The sequence below is a fragment of the Hyperolius riggenbachi genome, chromosome 1, assembly GCF_040937935.1.
Source record: "Hyperolius riggenbachi isolate aHypRig1 chromosome 1, aHypRig1.pri, whole genome shotgun sequence".
In the NCBI taxonomy this organism is placed as follows: domain Eukaryota; kingdom Metazoa; phylum Chordata; class Amphibia; order Anura; family Hyperoliidae; genus Hyperolius; species Hyperolius riggenbachi.
In genome coordinates, this window is record NC_090646.1 from 95,323,760 (window position 1) to 95,338,480 (window position 14,721).

Sequence of the window (14,721 nt, forward strand, 5' to 3'; positions counted from 1 at the left end):
GAACTGTGAGGGTCCACTTACTTGTTGATACAGAATGATGCCAATATTAATGCGCAAAAAAATACCAGGCTAGTTTTTAAGATCCATTTATTTTTTTTACTATTTTATTCTATTTCTAATACTGATGCTAAATAAAAGGTATTGGTACTTTTGCATACTATGACCCATTGAGTTGTTTGGGGCAGTTCATTCTGCTTTTTTCTAAAATTTCTTTCCCAAAACCACTCTACGCAGAGCAGCAGTTTTCAGCGCAGGTAGATTTGGGCGCAGCCGGCACCACCATAGACTGTAATAGGAATTGCAGCTATAGCGACGCTCAGTGAGTAACAAAAGTTGCTTTTAAAAACACAATAATTCAGGCTCCAGCGGTCGCTGGAAGCCAAATTATATCATTCCCCCACTATCCATGGCGGCCTGGAGGGGGAATAGTAATTAAAACGGCCCGGACTTGTGCAGAAGCAGGATCAGCTATACAACAGCTGGATCCTGCGCCCAAGTCTACCGGCGCCGATTTCATATGTATGCACTCTGAGCCATTCAGAAGCGGTTTACATTGTGTCATTTCTGGATGACTGGTGTTGGCTTGACCAGTCTTTCCAATTATTATTATCATTGTGCCTTTATATAGCAATGACACTTTCCACAGTGCTTAAATGGAACCGTAGGTGAGAGTGATATGGAGGCTGCCATATTTATTTCCTTTTAAACAATACTAGTTGCTTGGCAGCCCTGCTGATCCTCTGCCTCTAATACTTTAAGCCATAGCCCCTGAACAAGCATGCAGCAGATCAGGTACTCTGACTCAGCTGACTGATTTACTGGATTATCCATATGCTTGTTCCAGGGTTTTGACTTGAGGTGCGTACACACATGCGACTATAGTCGTTGGTAAAGATCGGGGAACGATCGTTACAAACGACGATCGTTACAAAAAACGAACCACCGACTATTAAGGCAAACGACGAACGAGCCAAATCGCTACAAAAGAAAGTTCTGTCTCGGCGGATTTTAACCAACGACGATCGTTTGCAAAAGTAGTACATCGTTGGAAACGGTCGTTCGTACTAGGCTTGACATGCGCATTTCACTATTTCTCCGTGAAACTTCACATTTTTATGCGCAGGCGCAATAGTTGCTTTACGTGGTGTAACGTTCGTTCTAACGATCAGATCGTTACACACCTTTTAAAACTAACTTTACTTAGGTCGTTCTATCATCAATTAAAAGTTCGTTTGTCGTCCTCAACGAACGATCGTTGTCGCATGTGTATACGTAGCATTAGACACTACTCATGCCAGAAGATCATCAGGGTTGCCAGGCAACTGGCATTATTTACAAGGAAATAAATATGGCAGCCTTCATATCACTCTCACCTCAAGTTCCCTTTAACAAAATATTTCATAGTTTATGCCATTATGGGGGTTTTGCTTTTAACCGCAGACATATGGCACCATTGGCTTCATTGCAAATAGTCCAAAAATCTGCTGAGGTATTCGCAAAAATGCAAAAGATTTGTTTGTAGTTTTAAAGCAAAATATGCTGAAATTCCGCTAAAAAGTCTAGTAAGATAAAAATGGCCCGATTTACTGCCAGATGCAAACATAAAGCACTCCTGAATTGTGCTAGAAACCTGTTGATTTGTACTTACCAGGGGCTTCTTCCAGCCCCCCTTAGTCAGTCAGGTACCTCTGCGTCCCGTCCACCCTCCCGCTGGCAGCTCCATAAGATGTGCGACTCAGACTCCAGTTGTGCTGATTGCGCATGCGCTGTTCTGTCCGTGCTTCCATTGCCGGGAGCATTCTGTGCATAAACTGTTCTCAAAAGAATGAACCATGCATGTGCACAATGCTCCCGGAGACCTCCCGGGGGTGTGATCCAGAAGGGACTGAGCATGCACAGTTGGTACAACTGGAATTCCATTCACACATCTTATGGAGCTGCCAGCGGGAGAATGGACATCGAGGGACCTTACCAACCACGGGGGGCTGGAAGTAGCCCCAAGTAAGTAAAAATTCAGTTGTGCGTTAAAAAAAACCTGTAACGTAAACAAAAACATCTGGGGCATACTTACCTTGGGAGGGGGAAGCCTCTGGATCCTAACGAGGCTTCCCCCGTCCTCCTTTCGTCCCGGCAATCCAGCGCTGCGTCCTACCTAACAGCGGCGAGGTAAATATTTCCCTACCACGATCCTGCACAGGGGCACTAGCGGCTCTTTGTTCAGGCTAAAGCAAAAATAGCCGAGCCCGATAGTATCAGCTCTACAGCGCAGGCGCATAGGACTTGTGCCCGCGCAGTAGAGCGGATATGATTGGCCTCGGCTGTTTCCGCCTTAACCAGAACGAAGAGCCGCTACTGCGCCTGCACAGGATTATGGGAGGTAAATATTGTGCCACTTGTCAAGCTTGTTGAGGAGGTTTCGGTGGAGGTCCGGGGCCCCTGGCCATCGTGCGAACCAATCGTGTGTTTTTAGAGGTTTCGGTGGAGTCAGCGCTGGATTCCCCCAAGCTACAGAGGACAGAGAAGCCTCGTTGGGACCCTGAGGGTTCCCCCTCCTGAGGCGAGTATCCCCCAGAGGGCTTTTTTGTTACAGGGTCTCTATAAAGATTGGCTTGCTTATCCCTAATCACAAGACTTGTGGAATAGGAATAGCCCAATCACAGGAGGAGAGTGGTAATCAGCCAGTGGTACACATGGCAAGGGGATATGTTGGTGCTTTGTAAATCAATAATGATAATAATAATAATAATAATAAACCACTCCACTTTAGCAGTTATGAGACCCTACCAGTTAGCTGTAAAATCTGATCATCTATGGCGGTGACCGCTTCATCGTGCATGACCTGTCCGCCAATGATGAACTCTAGTCGCCCCTCTTGTACCAACTGATGAACCTGAGAAGGAAAAACAGCTTTTAGCCAAAGAAGAAAAAGACACAGCTGATGGGTAAAATACACTGCTGAGGAACTTGTGCTTGTTCTAGAGAAACAATAAGGATAAAGAGGCGCCCAGATGTGAACTAATAATAAAAAAAGAAAAAGGTGAAGTGGCTTCCCTCTGACGACAGTCTCATAAGACAAAAACAAATGTATTTAGCACAGGCAACGCCTTCTGCAGGTCACAGCCCTATTGTACACACCTTCCCAGCCCCACACTATTGTACACTCGTTCATCATAAAAGAGCCTAACCAATAGGCCTTCTTATGTCCTCATGTAACCAATAGGCCTACGTATGTAACCAATAGGCCCTCTTATGTCCTTATGTAACCAATAGGCCCTCTCATGTCCTTATGTAACCAATAGGCCCTCTCATGTCCTTATGTAACCAATAGGCCCTCTCATGTCCTTATGTAACCAATAGGCCCTCTCATGTCCTTATGTAACCAATAGGCCCACGTATGTAACCAATAGGCCCTCTCATGTCCTTATGTAACCAATAGGCCCACGTATGTAACCAATAGGCCCTCTCATGTCCTTATGTAACCAATAGGCCCACGTATGTAGCCAAAAGGCCCACGAATGTAACCAATAGGCCCTCTCATGTCCTTATGTAACCAAAAGGCCCACGAATGTAACCAAAAGGCCCACGAATGTAACCAAAAGGCCCACGAATGTAACCAAAAGGCCCACGAATGTAACCAAAAGGCCCACGAATGTAACCAATAGGCCCTCTCATGTCCTTATGTAACCAAAAGGCCCACGAATGTAACCAAAAGGCCCACGAATGTAACCAAAAGGCCCACGAATGTAACCAAAAGGCCCACGAATGTAACCAAAAGGCCCACGAATGTAACCAAAAGACCCACGAATGTAACCAAAAGACCCACGAATGTAACCAAAAGACCCACGAAACACTTACCTGCTGCTTTTGTAGTTCTCCAGCTACTGTATCCCACCACAGGCGGAAGAACTCTTGTTCCACCACAATAAACTTGCGATGCTTTTCTCTCATGAGCTCCTCCACAACGCTGGTGTACACATTGGCTGCATAGGCATGCATGCTTTCCTGTGGAAACAGATATCAGACCTTATCCTCTCTCATCCTGTAATGTGCGTTATCTTTTATGTTACAACGCCAAGCAACACATTCAGTAGTATTTTTAAAGTCTGAATCATTTCTCTTTCCATGATTCAGTTACCATATTAAGAGCCCCGGGAATCAATGGTAATGATCACTTCTACAGATGCTTTGAATAGTGCTGATCGTTAACAAACCTTTCCCTATGCAACTTGCACTTCTAATACTGTGGCAGTCCTAGGCAGGTCAAAGCCCCTTAGCTATGCCAATGAGTGGGTGATAAACTGAATGACAGTTTTATTAATAATCAAATTTAAAAAAATATGGGACAGTTGAGCTAAAGGCTAATCTCAGGTGGCAGGTGACTGCAGGGCAGGCTACAAAAAACAAAAACAAAAAAAAAAAAGCAAAAAAAAAAAAAAATAAAAAGCTGTGATTTCCCCTGTGCATGCACAGTGCAGACATCACCGATAAGCTGTTAGCTCCTATGCTGGAAAACAACTGGCAGCAGAAACACATACTAGTGAGAACATGCAGTTTTAACCTCCTGAGCGATAATCCCGAGCTGAGCTCGGGGTATGTCGCGCAGGAGGATTTCTCAGGCCCCGCTGGGCCGATTTGCATAATTTTTTTTTTGTTACACGCAGCTAGCACTTTGCTAGCTGCGTGTAACTTCCGATCGCCGCCGCTCGCCGCCGATCCGCCGCTACCCGCCGTTCCGCGCAGCCCCCCCCCCTCGCGCAGCCTGGCCAATCAGTGCCAGGCAGCGCTGAGGGGTGGATCGGAACTCCCTACGACGTCACGACGTCCATGACGTCGGTGACGTCATCCCGCCCCGTCGCCATGGCGACCAGGGAAGCCCAGCAGGAAATCCCGTTCTGAACGGGATTTCCTGCTTACTCTGATCGCCGAAGGCGATCGGAGTGGGTGGGGGGATGCCGCTGCGCTGCGGCTATCATGTAGCGAGCCCTGGGCTCGCTACATGATTTAAAAAATAAAAAAATTTAAAAAATAGTGCTGCGCCACCTCCTGGGCGATATAATTGTATCGCCCAGAGGGTTAAGCAAGTATGTTCCTACACAGATGATGTCAGATTTAATTGAAGTGTGCATTAAAGAATGGTTTACATCTGTCAAACTCAAGGCCTGTGGGCTGATTGCGGCCCGCCATGCCATTTTATGGGGCTCTCAAGAGCTTCAAATGTACATCACTGTAAGCAGAAAAAGGAGGACAACACACTGGCTTCCCGTCTACAAGAGCACACTGGTGACAGTGTTTCTGATTGAAACATTGCCAGTTTGAGGCAGGGAGCAACAATGACCAATGAGTTCCCCCTCCCAACAAGGATTACGGGTCCTGCTCCTGGGGTCCGAAGCCCAAACTCCACCCCTCCCCATCCACATGTGGCTGGTATAACACCTATCCCCCCCCCCCCCCAAACACCATTACCAACCCAACTCACACAGAGCTGGGCGTTATTTACCTGCTCCAGCGATGTGTGGTGTCTCTTCAATTCTTCCTGGCAGTCACATCCTCTGTGCTTCCACACCTCCTTTCCCTGAGCATGTGACATGCCTCAGAGGCCAGATGTATGAACTATAGCGTATGTGGTTGCTGGGAAGATGAGAGGAGACCCAAAGCAGCACTGAAGTAGGCAAATATTAAACTGCTCCACTGCACTACTCTGCAGAAAGGGGAGGAACAGACCCCCACGGACACTGTAGTTATGCCACTTAGTTTGAGACTGTTCAATAGCGCAGGACGCTACTGCGGGCTGGAATGCAAAAAAAGCTTTGCATAGCCCGGGGCGCGCAGGTGCAGTTGCCGTCGACTTACAAGTCGACGGTAACTAAACTGGATGGCGGCGGGAGAACGGAGGATCGTGCAGGACCGGGACAGGACGGCTGCTGGGGGCTTGGGGAAGCCCCAGGTAAGTGAAACTGTTTGCTTTTTTAGCAATTTATACTTCTGCTTTAACCACTTGAGGACCACAGTCTTTCTACCCCTTAAGGACCAGGCACTTTTTTTCCATTCAAACCACTGCAGCTTTCACGGTTTATTGCTCGGTCATGCAACCTACCACCTAAATGAATTTTACCTCCTCTTCTTGTCACTGAGGGCTCGTTTCCACTATTGCGGTGCAGAATCGCCTGGATTCCACCGCTGATGAAATCGCATGCAGGTGCGTTTTTTACGCGTTATTTTACGTGATTACGCATGCGATTTCGCATAGGTTAGGCTATATGTGTTTTTAACCATGTCACTGCCTGTGTTAATTTACATTGGTTCCTATGCGGAATCGCACGCGTAATCGCGTAAACAAACGCATGCGATTTCCCTATTAAATACATTGCATGCGATTCGCATGCATTCCACTCTCAATTCGTTGGCTCTTTTGTGCGTTTTTTCACAGCTCAAAAAAAACCGCACATCACCAATGCAACAGTGGAAACAGGCCCATCCACTTGCATACCATGTGCGAATCCGCATGCGTTGGACGCATGCGGATTCGCGATAGTGGAAACGAGCCCTAATACAGCTTTCTTTTGGTGCCATTTGATTGCTGCTGTGATTTTTAGTTTTTATTATATTCATCAAAAAAAAAAAAAGAGGAATTTTGTCAAAAAAAATGATTTTTTTAACTTTCTGTGCTGACATTTTTCAAATAAAGTAAAATTTCTATATTATTATTATTATTTAGTATTTATATAGCGCCGACATATTACGCAGCGCTGTACATATATATAGTCTTCTCACTAACTGTCCCTCAAAGGAGCTCACAATCTAATCCCTACCATTGCCATATGTCTACATTTTGTCCAAATTTATTGTGCTACATGTCTTTGATAAAAAAAAAAAAAAAAAAAAAAAACCAATAAGTGTATATTTACTGGTTTGGGTAAAAGTTATAGCGTTTACAAACTATGGTGCAAAAAGTGAATTTTCCCATTTTGAAGCATCTCTGACTTTTCTGAGCATCTGTCAGGTTTCATGAGGTGCTAAAATTCCAGGATAGTATAAATACCCCCCAAATGACCCCATTTTGGAAAGAAGACATCCCAAAGTATTCACTAAGAGGCATGGTGAGTTCAAAGAAGATTTTATTTTTTTGTCACAAGTTAGAAAGTTAAAATGACACTTTGAAACAAACAAACAAACAAAAAAAAAAGTTTCCATTTCTGCTAACTTGTGACAAAAAAAAAAAAAAAAAAAAAAAAGGAAATCTGCCACGGACTCACCATGCCCCTCTCTGAATACCTTGCGGTGTCTACTTTCCAAAATGAGGTCATTTGTGGGGTGTGTTTACTGTCCTGGCATTTTGGGGGATGCTAAATTGTAAGTACCCCTGTAAAGCCTAAAGGTGCTCATAGGACGTTGGGCCCCTTAGTGCACCTAGGCTGCAAAAAGGGGTCACACATGTGGTATCGCCGTACTCAGGAGTAGTAGTATAATGTGTTTTGGGGTGTATTTTTACACATAACCATGCTGGGAGGGAGAAATACCTCTGTAAATGGACAATTGGGTGTAAAAAAAAAAAATAAAAAAAAAAAATTGTAATTTACAGTAACACTTTTTTGTAGCCTAGGTGCGCTAAGGGGCCCAACGTCCTATGAGTACCGTTAGGATTTCACAGGTCATTTTGAGGCATTTGGTTTCTAGACTACTCCTCACGCTTTAGGGCCCTTAAAATGCCAGGGCAGTATAGGAACCCCACGAGTGACCCCATTTTAGAAAGAAGACACCCCAAGGTATTCTGTTAGGAGTATGGTGAGTTCATAGAAGATTTTATTTTTTGTCACAAGTTAGCGGAAATAGATTTTTACTAGGGATGGGACCTCGAATCTGGCGAATCCACGAATCCCTCGAATCTTAAGAAAGATTCGAGATTCGTGGATTTAAATCCCTATGCCATTTTAGCGCATACGAATCCGACGCATCCGCCGCAACGTTTCGCCACCGCGATCGCTGTGTATATATTACCTGCGCCGCTTGTGACATCATCGCTACCTCCGCCGACCTCGCGTTCCATCGCAGCGTGATGCGCCGCCACGTCATCGCGACCACTGCCGACCTCGCGTTCCATCGCAGTGTGAAGCGCCGCCACGTCATCGCGACCACTGCCGACCTCGCGTTCCGTCGCCGCGTGATGACGTTGACGCCGCCCCGCCTATAGTTCAGTGAAGGCCCGAGGTGTGGACGTCGCTCTCGCGTAGAAGACCTGGCTGAGACTGAAGACGGATGGACGGACGGACTGAGGGAGAGAGAACAACAGACAGGTACAGTATGGGGGCAGTAAGAGTACCTACGCTGGTCTGGGGGCACTAGACTGCCGGGGGGGGGGCTCAGGCACTGAACCACCTATGCGCCACTAACTACCTATGCAGGTGGGGGCCACTAAACTACCTATGCTGGGGGGCACTAGACTACCTATGCTGGGGGGCACTAAACTACCTACCTATGCTGCTGGGGGGCACTAAACTACCTACCTATGCTGCTGGGGGGCACTAAACTACCTACCTATGCTGCTGGGGGGCACTAAACTACCTACCTATGCTGCTGGGGGGCACTAAACTACCTACCTATGCTGCTGGGGGGCACTAAACTACCTACCTATGCTGCTGGGGGGCACTAAACTACCTACCTATGCTGCTGGGGGGCACTAAACTACCTATGCTGCTGTGGGGCACTAAACTACCTATGCTGCTGTGGGGCACTAAACTACCTATACTGCTGTGGGGCACTAAACTACCTATACTGCTGTGGGGCACTAAACTACCTATACTGCTGTGGGGCACTAAACTACCTATGCTGCTGTGGGACACTAAACTACCTATGCTGCTGGGGGGCCACTAAACTACCTAACGCTGCTGGGGGGCACTAGACTACCTACCTTAAGGCCCCTCTACCTACCTACCTACATACCTACCTATACATAAGGCCTTATACCCTGCTACCTATACTGAAGGTCCCTTTACCTACCTACCTATACTGAAGCTACATGTACCTTACTACCTATACTGAAGGCCCCTGTACCTAGCTACCTACCTATACTGAAGGCCCATATACCCTGCTACCTATACTGAAGGCCCATATACCCTGCTACCTATACTGAAGGCCCATATACCCTGCTACCTATACTGAAGGCCCATATACCTTGCTACCTATACTGAAGGCCCATATACCTTGCTACCTATACTGAAGGCCCCTATACCTTGCTACCTATACTGCAAGCTACCAATATTGAAGGCACCCATACCTAGCTAGCTATACTGAAGGCACCTTTACCTCGCTACCTATGCCTGGGTACCTATACTGCGGGCAACTATACCATGGATCGCACAATTCTTATGTGCAGGATTCGTTACATTCGGGATTCGAAAGGTTCGAGATATTCGAGAACCTTTTTAGATTCGGATCCGGATTCGAAGAAATTGTGGATTCGTCCCATCCCTAATTTTTACTGTTTTTTTTTTTCACAAAGTGTCATTTTCCGCTAACTTCTAACAAAAAATAAAATCTTCTATGAGCTCACCATACTCCTAATGGAATACCTTGGGGTGTCTTCTTTCTAAAATGGGGTGATTTGTGGGGTTCCTATACTGCCCTGGCATTTTAGGGACCCTAAACCGTGAGGAGTAGTCTTGAAATCAAATGTCTCAAAATCGCCTGTAAAATCCTAAAGGTGCTCATAGGACGTTGGGCCCCTTAGCGCACCTAGGCTGCAAAAAAAGTGTCACACATGTGGTATCGCCATACTCAGGAGAATTAGTATAATGTTTTTTGTGGTGTATTTTTACACATACCCATGCTGGGTGGGAGAAATATCTCTGTAAATTACAATTTTTAGATTGTTTTGTTTTGTTTTGTTTTACACACACACACACACACACACACACACACACACACACACACACACACACACACACACACACACACACACACACACACACACACACACACACACACACACACACACACATTTCTCCCACCCAGCATGGTTATGTGTAAAAATACACCCCAAAACACATTATACTACTTCTCCTGAGTATGGCGATTCCACATGTGACACTTTTTTGCAGCCTAGGTGCGCTAAGGGGCCCAACGTCCTATGAGTACCTTTAGGATTTTAACAGTTCATTTTGAAGCATTTGGTTTCTAGACTACTCCTCACGCTTTAGGGCCCCTAAAATGCCAGGGCAGTATTGGAACCCGACAAGTGACTCCATTTTAGAAAGAAGACACCCCAAGGTATTCCATTAGGAGTATGGTGAGTTCATAGAAGATTTTAAATTTTAGTCACAAGTTAGCGGAAATTGATTTTTATTGTCATTTTCCACTAACTTGTGACAAAAAATAAAATCTTCTATGAACTCACCATACACCTAACAGAATACCTTGGGGTGTCTTCTTTCTAAAATGGGGTCACTTGTGGGGTTCCTATACTGCCCTGGCATTTTAGGGGCCCTAAACCGTGAGAAGTAGTCTAGAAACCAAATGCCTCAAAATTACCTGTGAATAGGACGTTGGGCCCCTTAGCGCACCTAGGCTGCAAAAAAGTGTCACACGTGGTATCGCCGTACTCAGGAGAAATAGTATAATGTATTTTGGGGTGTATTTTTACACATACCCATGCTAGGGGCCCAAAACCGTGAAGAGTAGTCTGGAAACCAAATGCCTCAAAATGCCTGTTCAGGGGTATAAGCATCTGCAAATTTTGATGACAGGTGGTCTATGAGGGGCCGAATTTTGTGGAACCGGTCATAAGCAGGGTGGCCTCTTAGATGACAGGTTGTATTGGCACTGAAGTGCAGGAAGCGCAGGATGTTCTCAAATCGTGACCTGGACATGGCAGCAGAGAACATGGGCATGTGATGTATTGGGTGCGTAGACCAATAAGACCGCAATACATTCTTTTTGACTAGACCCATCTTAAGGAGAAGGCCCCAAAAAATGTTACGTTCGGAAACTTGGGAGTGGTTTTCACCGAAAAGGCTGGGCATGGTAGCTTCTTGGATTGGCGGTTGCGTATTGTGTGGCATAACTGTTGGTCTCAGCGACAATTAAGTCGTAGAGACCAGGAGTGATCAGAAGAAAAAAATTCTGTCACTGTGGTGGGGCAGGTGAGGGTTTGGCCGGGTGATCAGAAGCACGCATGGGGCAGATTAGGGCCTGATCTGATGGATAGGAGTGCTAGGGGGTGACAGGAGGTGATTGATGGGTGTCTCAGGGGGTGATTAGAGGGGAGAATAGATGCAATCAATGCACTGGGGAGGTGATCGGAAGGGGGTCTGAGGGTTTGGCCGAGTGATCAGGAGCCCACACAGGGCAAATTAGGGCCTGATCTGATGGGTAGGTGTGCTAGGGGGCAACAGGTGGTGACAGGAGGTGATTGATGGGTGTCTCAAGGTGTAATTAGAGGGGGAAATAGATGCAAGCAATGCACTGGGGAGGTGATCGGGAGAGGGGTGTCTGAGGGCGATCCGAGGGTGTGGGCAGGTGATTGGGTGCCCGCAAAGGGGCAGATGAGGGTCTGATATGATGGGTAGCAGTGACAGGGGGTTATTGATGGGTGATTAGAAGAGAGAACAGATGTAAATGATGCACTGGAGAGGTGTTCAGGCGGGGTCTGAGGGTGATCTGAGGGTGTGGGCGGGTGTTTGCGTGCCCGCAAGGGGCAGTTTAGGGTCTGATCTGATGGGTAGCAGTGACAGGTGGTGACAGGGGGTGACGGGGTGATTGATAGGTGATCAGGGTGTGAATAGAGGGGAGAATAGATGCAAGAAATGCACTGGGGTCTGAGGGCGTGGGCGGGTGATCAGGTGCCCGCAAGGGGCAGGTTAGGGTCTTATCTGATGGGTGTTAGTGACAGGTGGTGACAGGGGGTGATTGACAGGTGATTAGTGAGTGATTACAGGGAAGAATAGATGTATACAGTACACGGGGGGGGGGGGGGGGGGGTCAGGAGTCCCCAGGGGGCAGTTTAGGACCTAACCTAAAAAATAGCGTTGATAGATAGTGACGGGGAGTGATTGATGGGTGATTAGAAGGGAGAACAGATGTAAACAATGCACTTCGGAGGCAATCTGAGGGCGGGTGTGCGGGCGATCTGAGGGTGGGGGGGGGGTGATCAGGTGCCCGCAAGGGGCAGGTTAGGGTCTGATCTGATAGGTGTTAGTGACAGGGGGTGATTGATAGGTGATTACAGGGGAGAATAGATGTATACAGTACACAGGGGTGGGGGTCTGGGGAGGATCTGAGGGTGTGTGTGTGTGGGGGGGGGTGATCAGGAGCCCCCAGGGGCAGTTTAGGAGCTAAACTAAAAAATTGACAGATAGTGAAAGGGGGTGATTGATGGGTGATTGGGTGCAAACATGGGTCTGGGGGGTGGGCAGATCAGTGTGTTTGGGTGCACAAAGGTAGGGCTGCAGTCTGCCCTGGTGGAGCCTCGATCACTGGGACCACCAGGGCAGGAATAAGATGAGATAGACATGTGTTTGTACAGTGCCTAGCACACAAATAATAAATCAGAACTGAGTCAGCCACTTACATAGCTGACTCATTTAACTCTTTCAGGCAGAGAAAGGAAAAAAAAAAAGGAACACAGCATAGTTATTTGTGTGCTAGGCACTGTACATACACATCTATCTCATCATGTCACTTCAGGTATCCTTTAACCACTTCGGTACCAGCAGCCTCTGCCCCCTTAAGGACCAGAGGCTGCTGGTACGCTAAAACGCTGCATACCGGCGAATCGCCGCAATAATCCGTCACTCCCGCCGGTCACGCCACTCTGTCCCCGCCGCAGGCTGCTCTCTCTATGACGGCAGAGCGCTGTGCGCTGGTCAGGAGCCAATGCTGGTCAGGAGCCGCTTTTATTGGCTCCTGACCCTGTCACTCAATGTAAGCCAATGGGATTGGCTTACAGGAATGACAGGGCCAGGAGCCAATGAAAACGGCTCCTGCCCGGCTCACAGTGCTCTGCCGCCATAGAGATGGCAGGGCAGCACATTGCGGCAGGTAGAAAGCGGCGGGAACGCGCGGTGAATACTTACGTCTGGTAGAGTTACGTCCGGTCAGAACCGCAGCGCCACCTGCCCGACGTAGATTTGTACTGCGTCGGTCCCTAATTGGTTAAAGCTAGCGCAAAAAAACAGAACCTGCCTGATTGGAATCCATTTAATACCGTTACTGCATACGCAACTTATATTAAAACAAAACTTGTATCCGAGTTTTTCTTTAATATCAGACAGCACTTCTATCCACATAAACCAGGGCACATACAGTATTATCAGACCTTCTCAGCTGAAATATACAGAGAGGCTAGCTAAAGCCTCGTGCACACGCTCAACAAAAATCTTTTAAATACACAATTATCAAACAACTTTTGTTGTTGAAACAACCAAAAAACAACTGATAAAATGCAGCTCAAGTCAATCCAACAGTTGCATTGACTTGAGCTGCATGTTATCAGTTGTTTGAACAATAGCAAACAACCTTTTTTGGTTGTTTCAAGAACAAACGTAAGAAATGTCAAGTTATTTGCAACCAGGAAGTGTGTGGGATATTTTTGTGTAGTTACTGAGCCAAAATATGCACTATGGTTTTAGCAAGGTTAGCTAACAAAACAAAAAACCTACAAGTCCCATCCTACTTTGTCACAATGACACTTATAGTTCCACAACAGCTAGGCAGTCATATTTGGGTAATCCCCAGAGTATGGAAGGAAATATTGATAAAGTATAATAAACTATGCAGCAGAGTACCCAGATAGCTAAAGGTTGACCTAGAACAAGGGGCTAAGGAGATCAGAAAGCCCTCTAACTTAAAAAAACAACATTAAATATAAATTTGCTTCCCTAAAAAAAGGGGGTATTTGCAGTAAATCCAGAGCAAGTGCGATTTCCCATGATGCAGAGATAATAAACTATACAGCATAAACATATATTCAGTATACAGTACCTGCACTGTGTACACCCAGCCCACATCCATGTGACTATGGGGGATGACAAACACTTGGATTGGATCAGCAGTAGCCACAATCCCCCCATAGCACAGCAGCAGAGGCAGGAGCTGCAACATCGCTGCAGCACACACACTATAGAACTGCAACATTCATTGTATCTACTAGGAAGCAGCTGACCAGTGACTACGGCACGCAGGAGGAGACAAACTCCTCCCTAACCACTTGATAGTCACTTCCTAGTAGACAATTATGTGCAATAGAATACACTGACAGGGAGGAAGGACTGAATAACTTTAGTCAGTGATTAGCAAATGTCTGCTAGGTCAGCTAATATGTGATAATTCAGTTTGTGACCAGATACAAGACCAAGACTATCAATAGCAGTCCTTGATGTATTTTATTGTGCTTTAACACAGAAATTAAGAAAGCAACTCAGGATGTGGTCATTTTACACTAATAACCAAAGTTGCTACGGGGAAGTAATGGCCCATACTCACGGGCTACATTTGTGTCCTGTCGCTAGCACACGGGAGCGTGTGCGCGCCAGGCCGGCGACAGCTTGTCACCAGGTCCCTCCACATACACACAGCGGAGGGACCTGGCAACAACTGATGCGGCGGAAGCTGTCGCTGTTGTTCCTCCCCCCGCCGGAAGCTCAAGGTATTCCCTGCTTGTTGCTGTCGCTAGTCCGCATACCCACGCGGACTAGCGACAGTTGCGGTGGCAACTGTCGCTAGGCGATT

The 14,721-nt window shown here is 46.7% G+C and overlaps 1 protein-coding gene across 1 annotated transcript in view; it reads right to left on the reverse strand.

The window, feature by feature from the left end:
- The window catches only part of MAN2B2 (mannosidase alpha class 2B member 2), a 103,650-nt gene extending 89,485 nt beyond the window's left edge, over positions 1 to 14,165 (reverse strand). Inside the window, exons 1-3 of the mRNA XM_068277135.1 lie at positions 13,975 to 14,165; positions 3,856 to 4,002; positions 2,785 to 2,890 (exon numbers count right to left, since the gene is read on the reverse strand). Of these exons, the coding sequence (XP_068133236.1) occupies positions 2,785 to 2,890; positions 3,856 to 4,002; positions 13,975 to 14,127 (406 nt within the window). The 5' untranslated portion in view covers positions 14,128 to 14,165. The remainder of the gene's footprint in view (positions 1 to 2,784; positions 2,891 to 3,855; positions 4,003 to 13,974) is intronic.
- Positions 14,166 to 14,721: the final 556 nt, after the last annotated feature.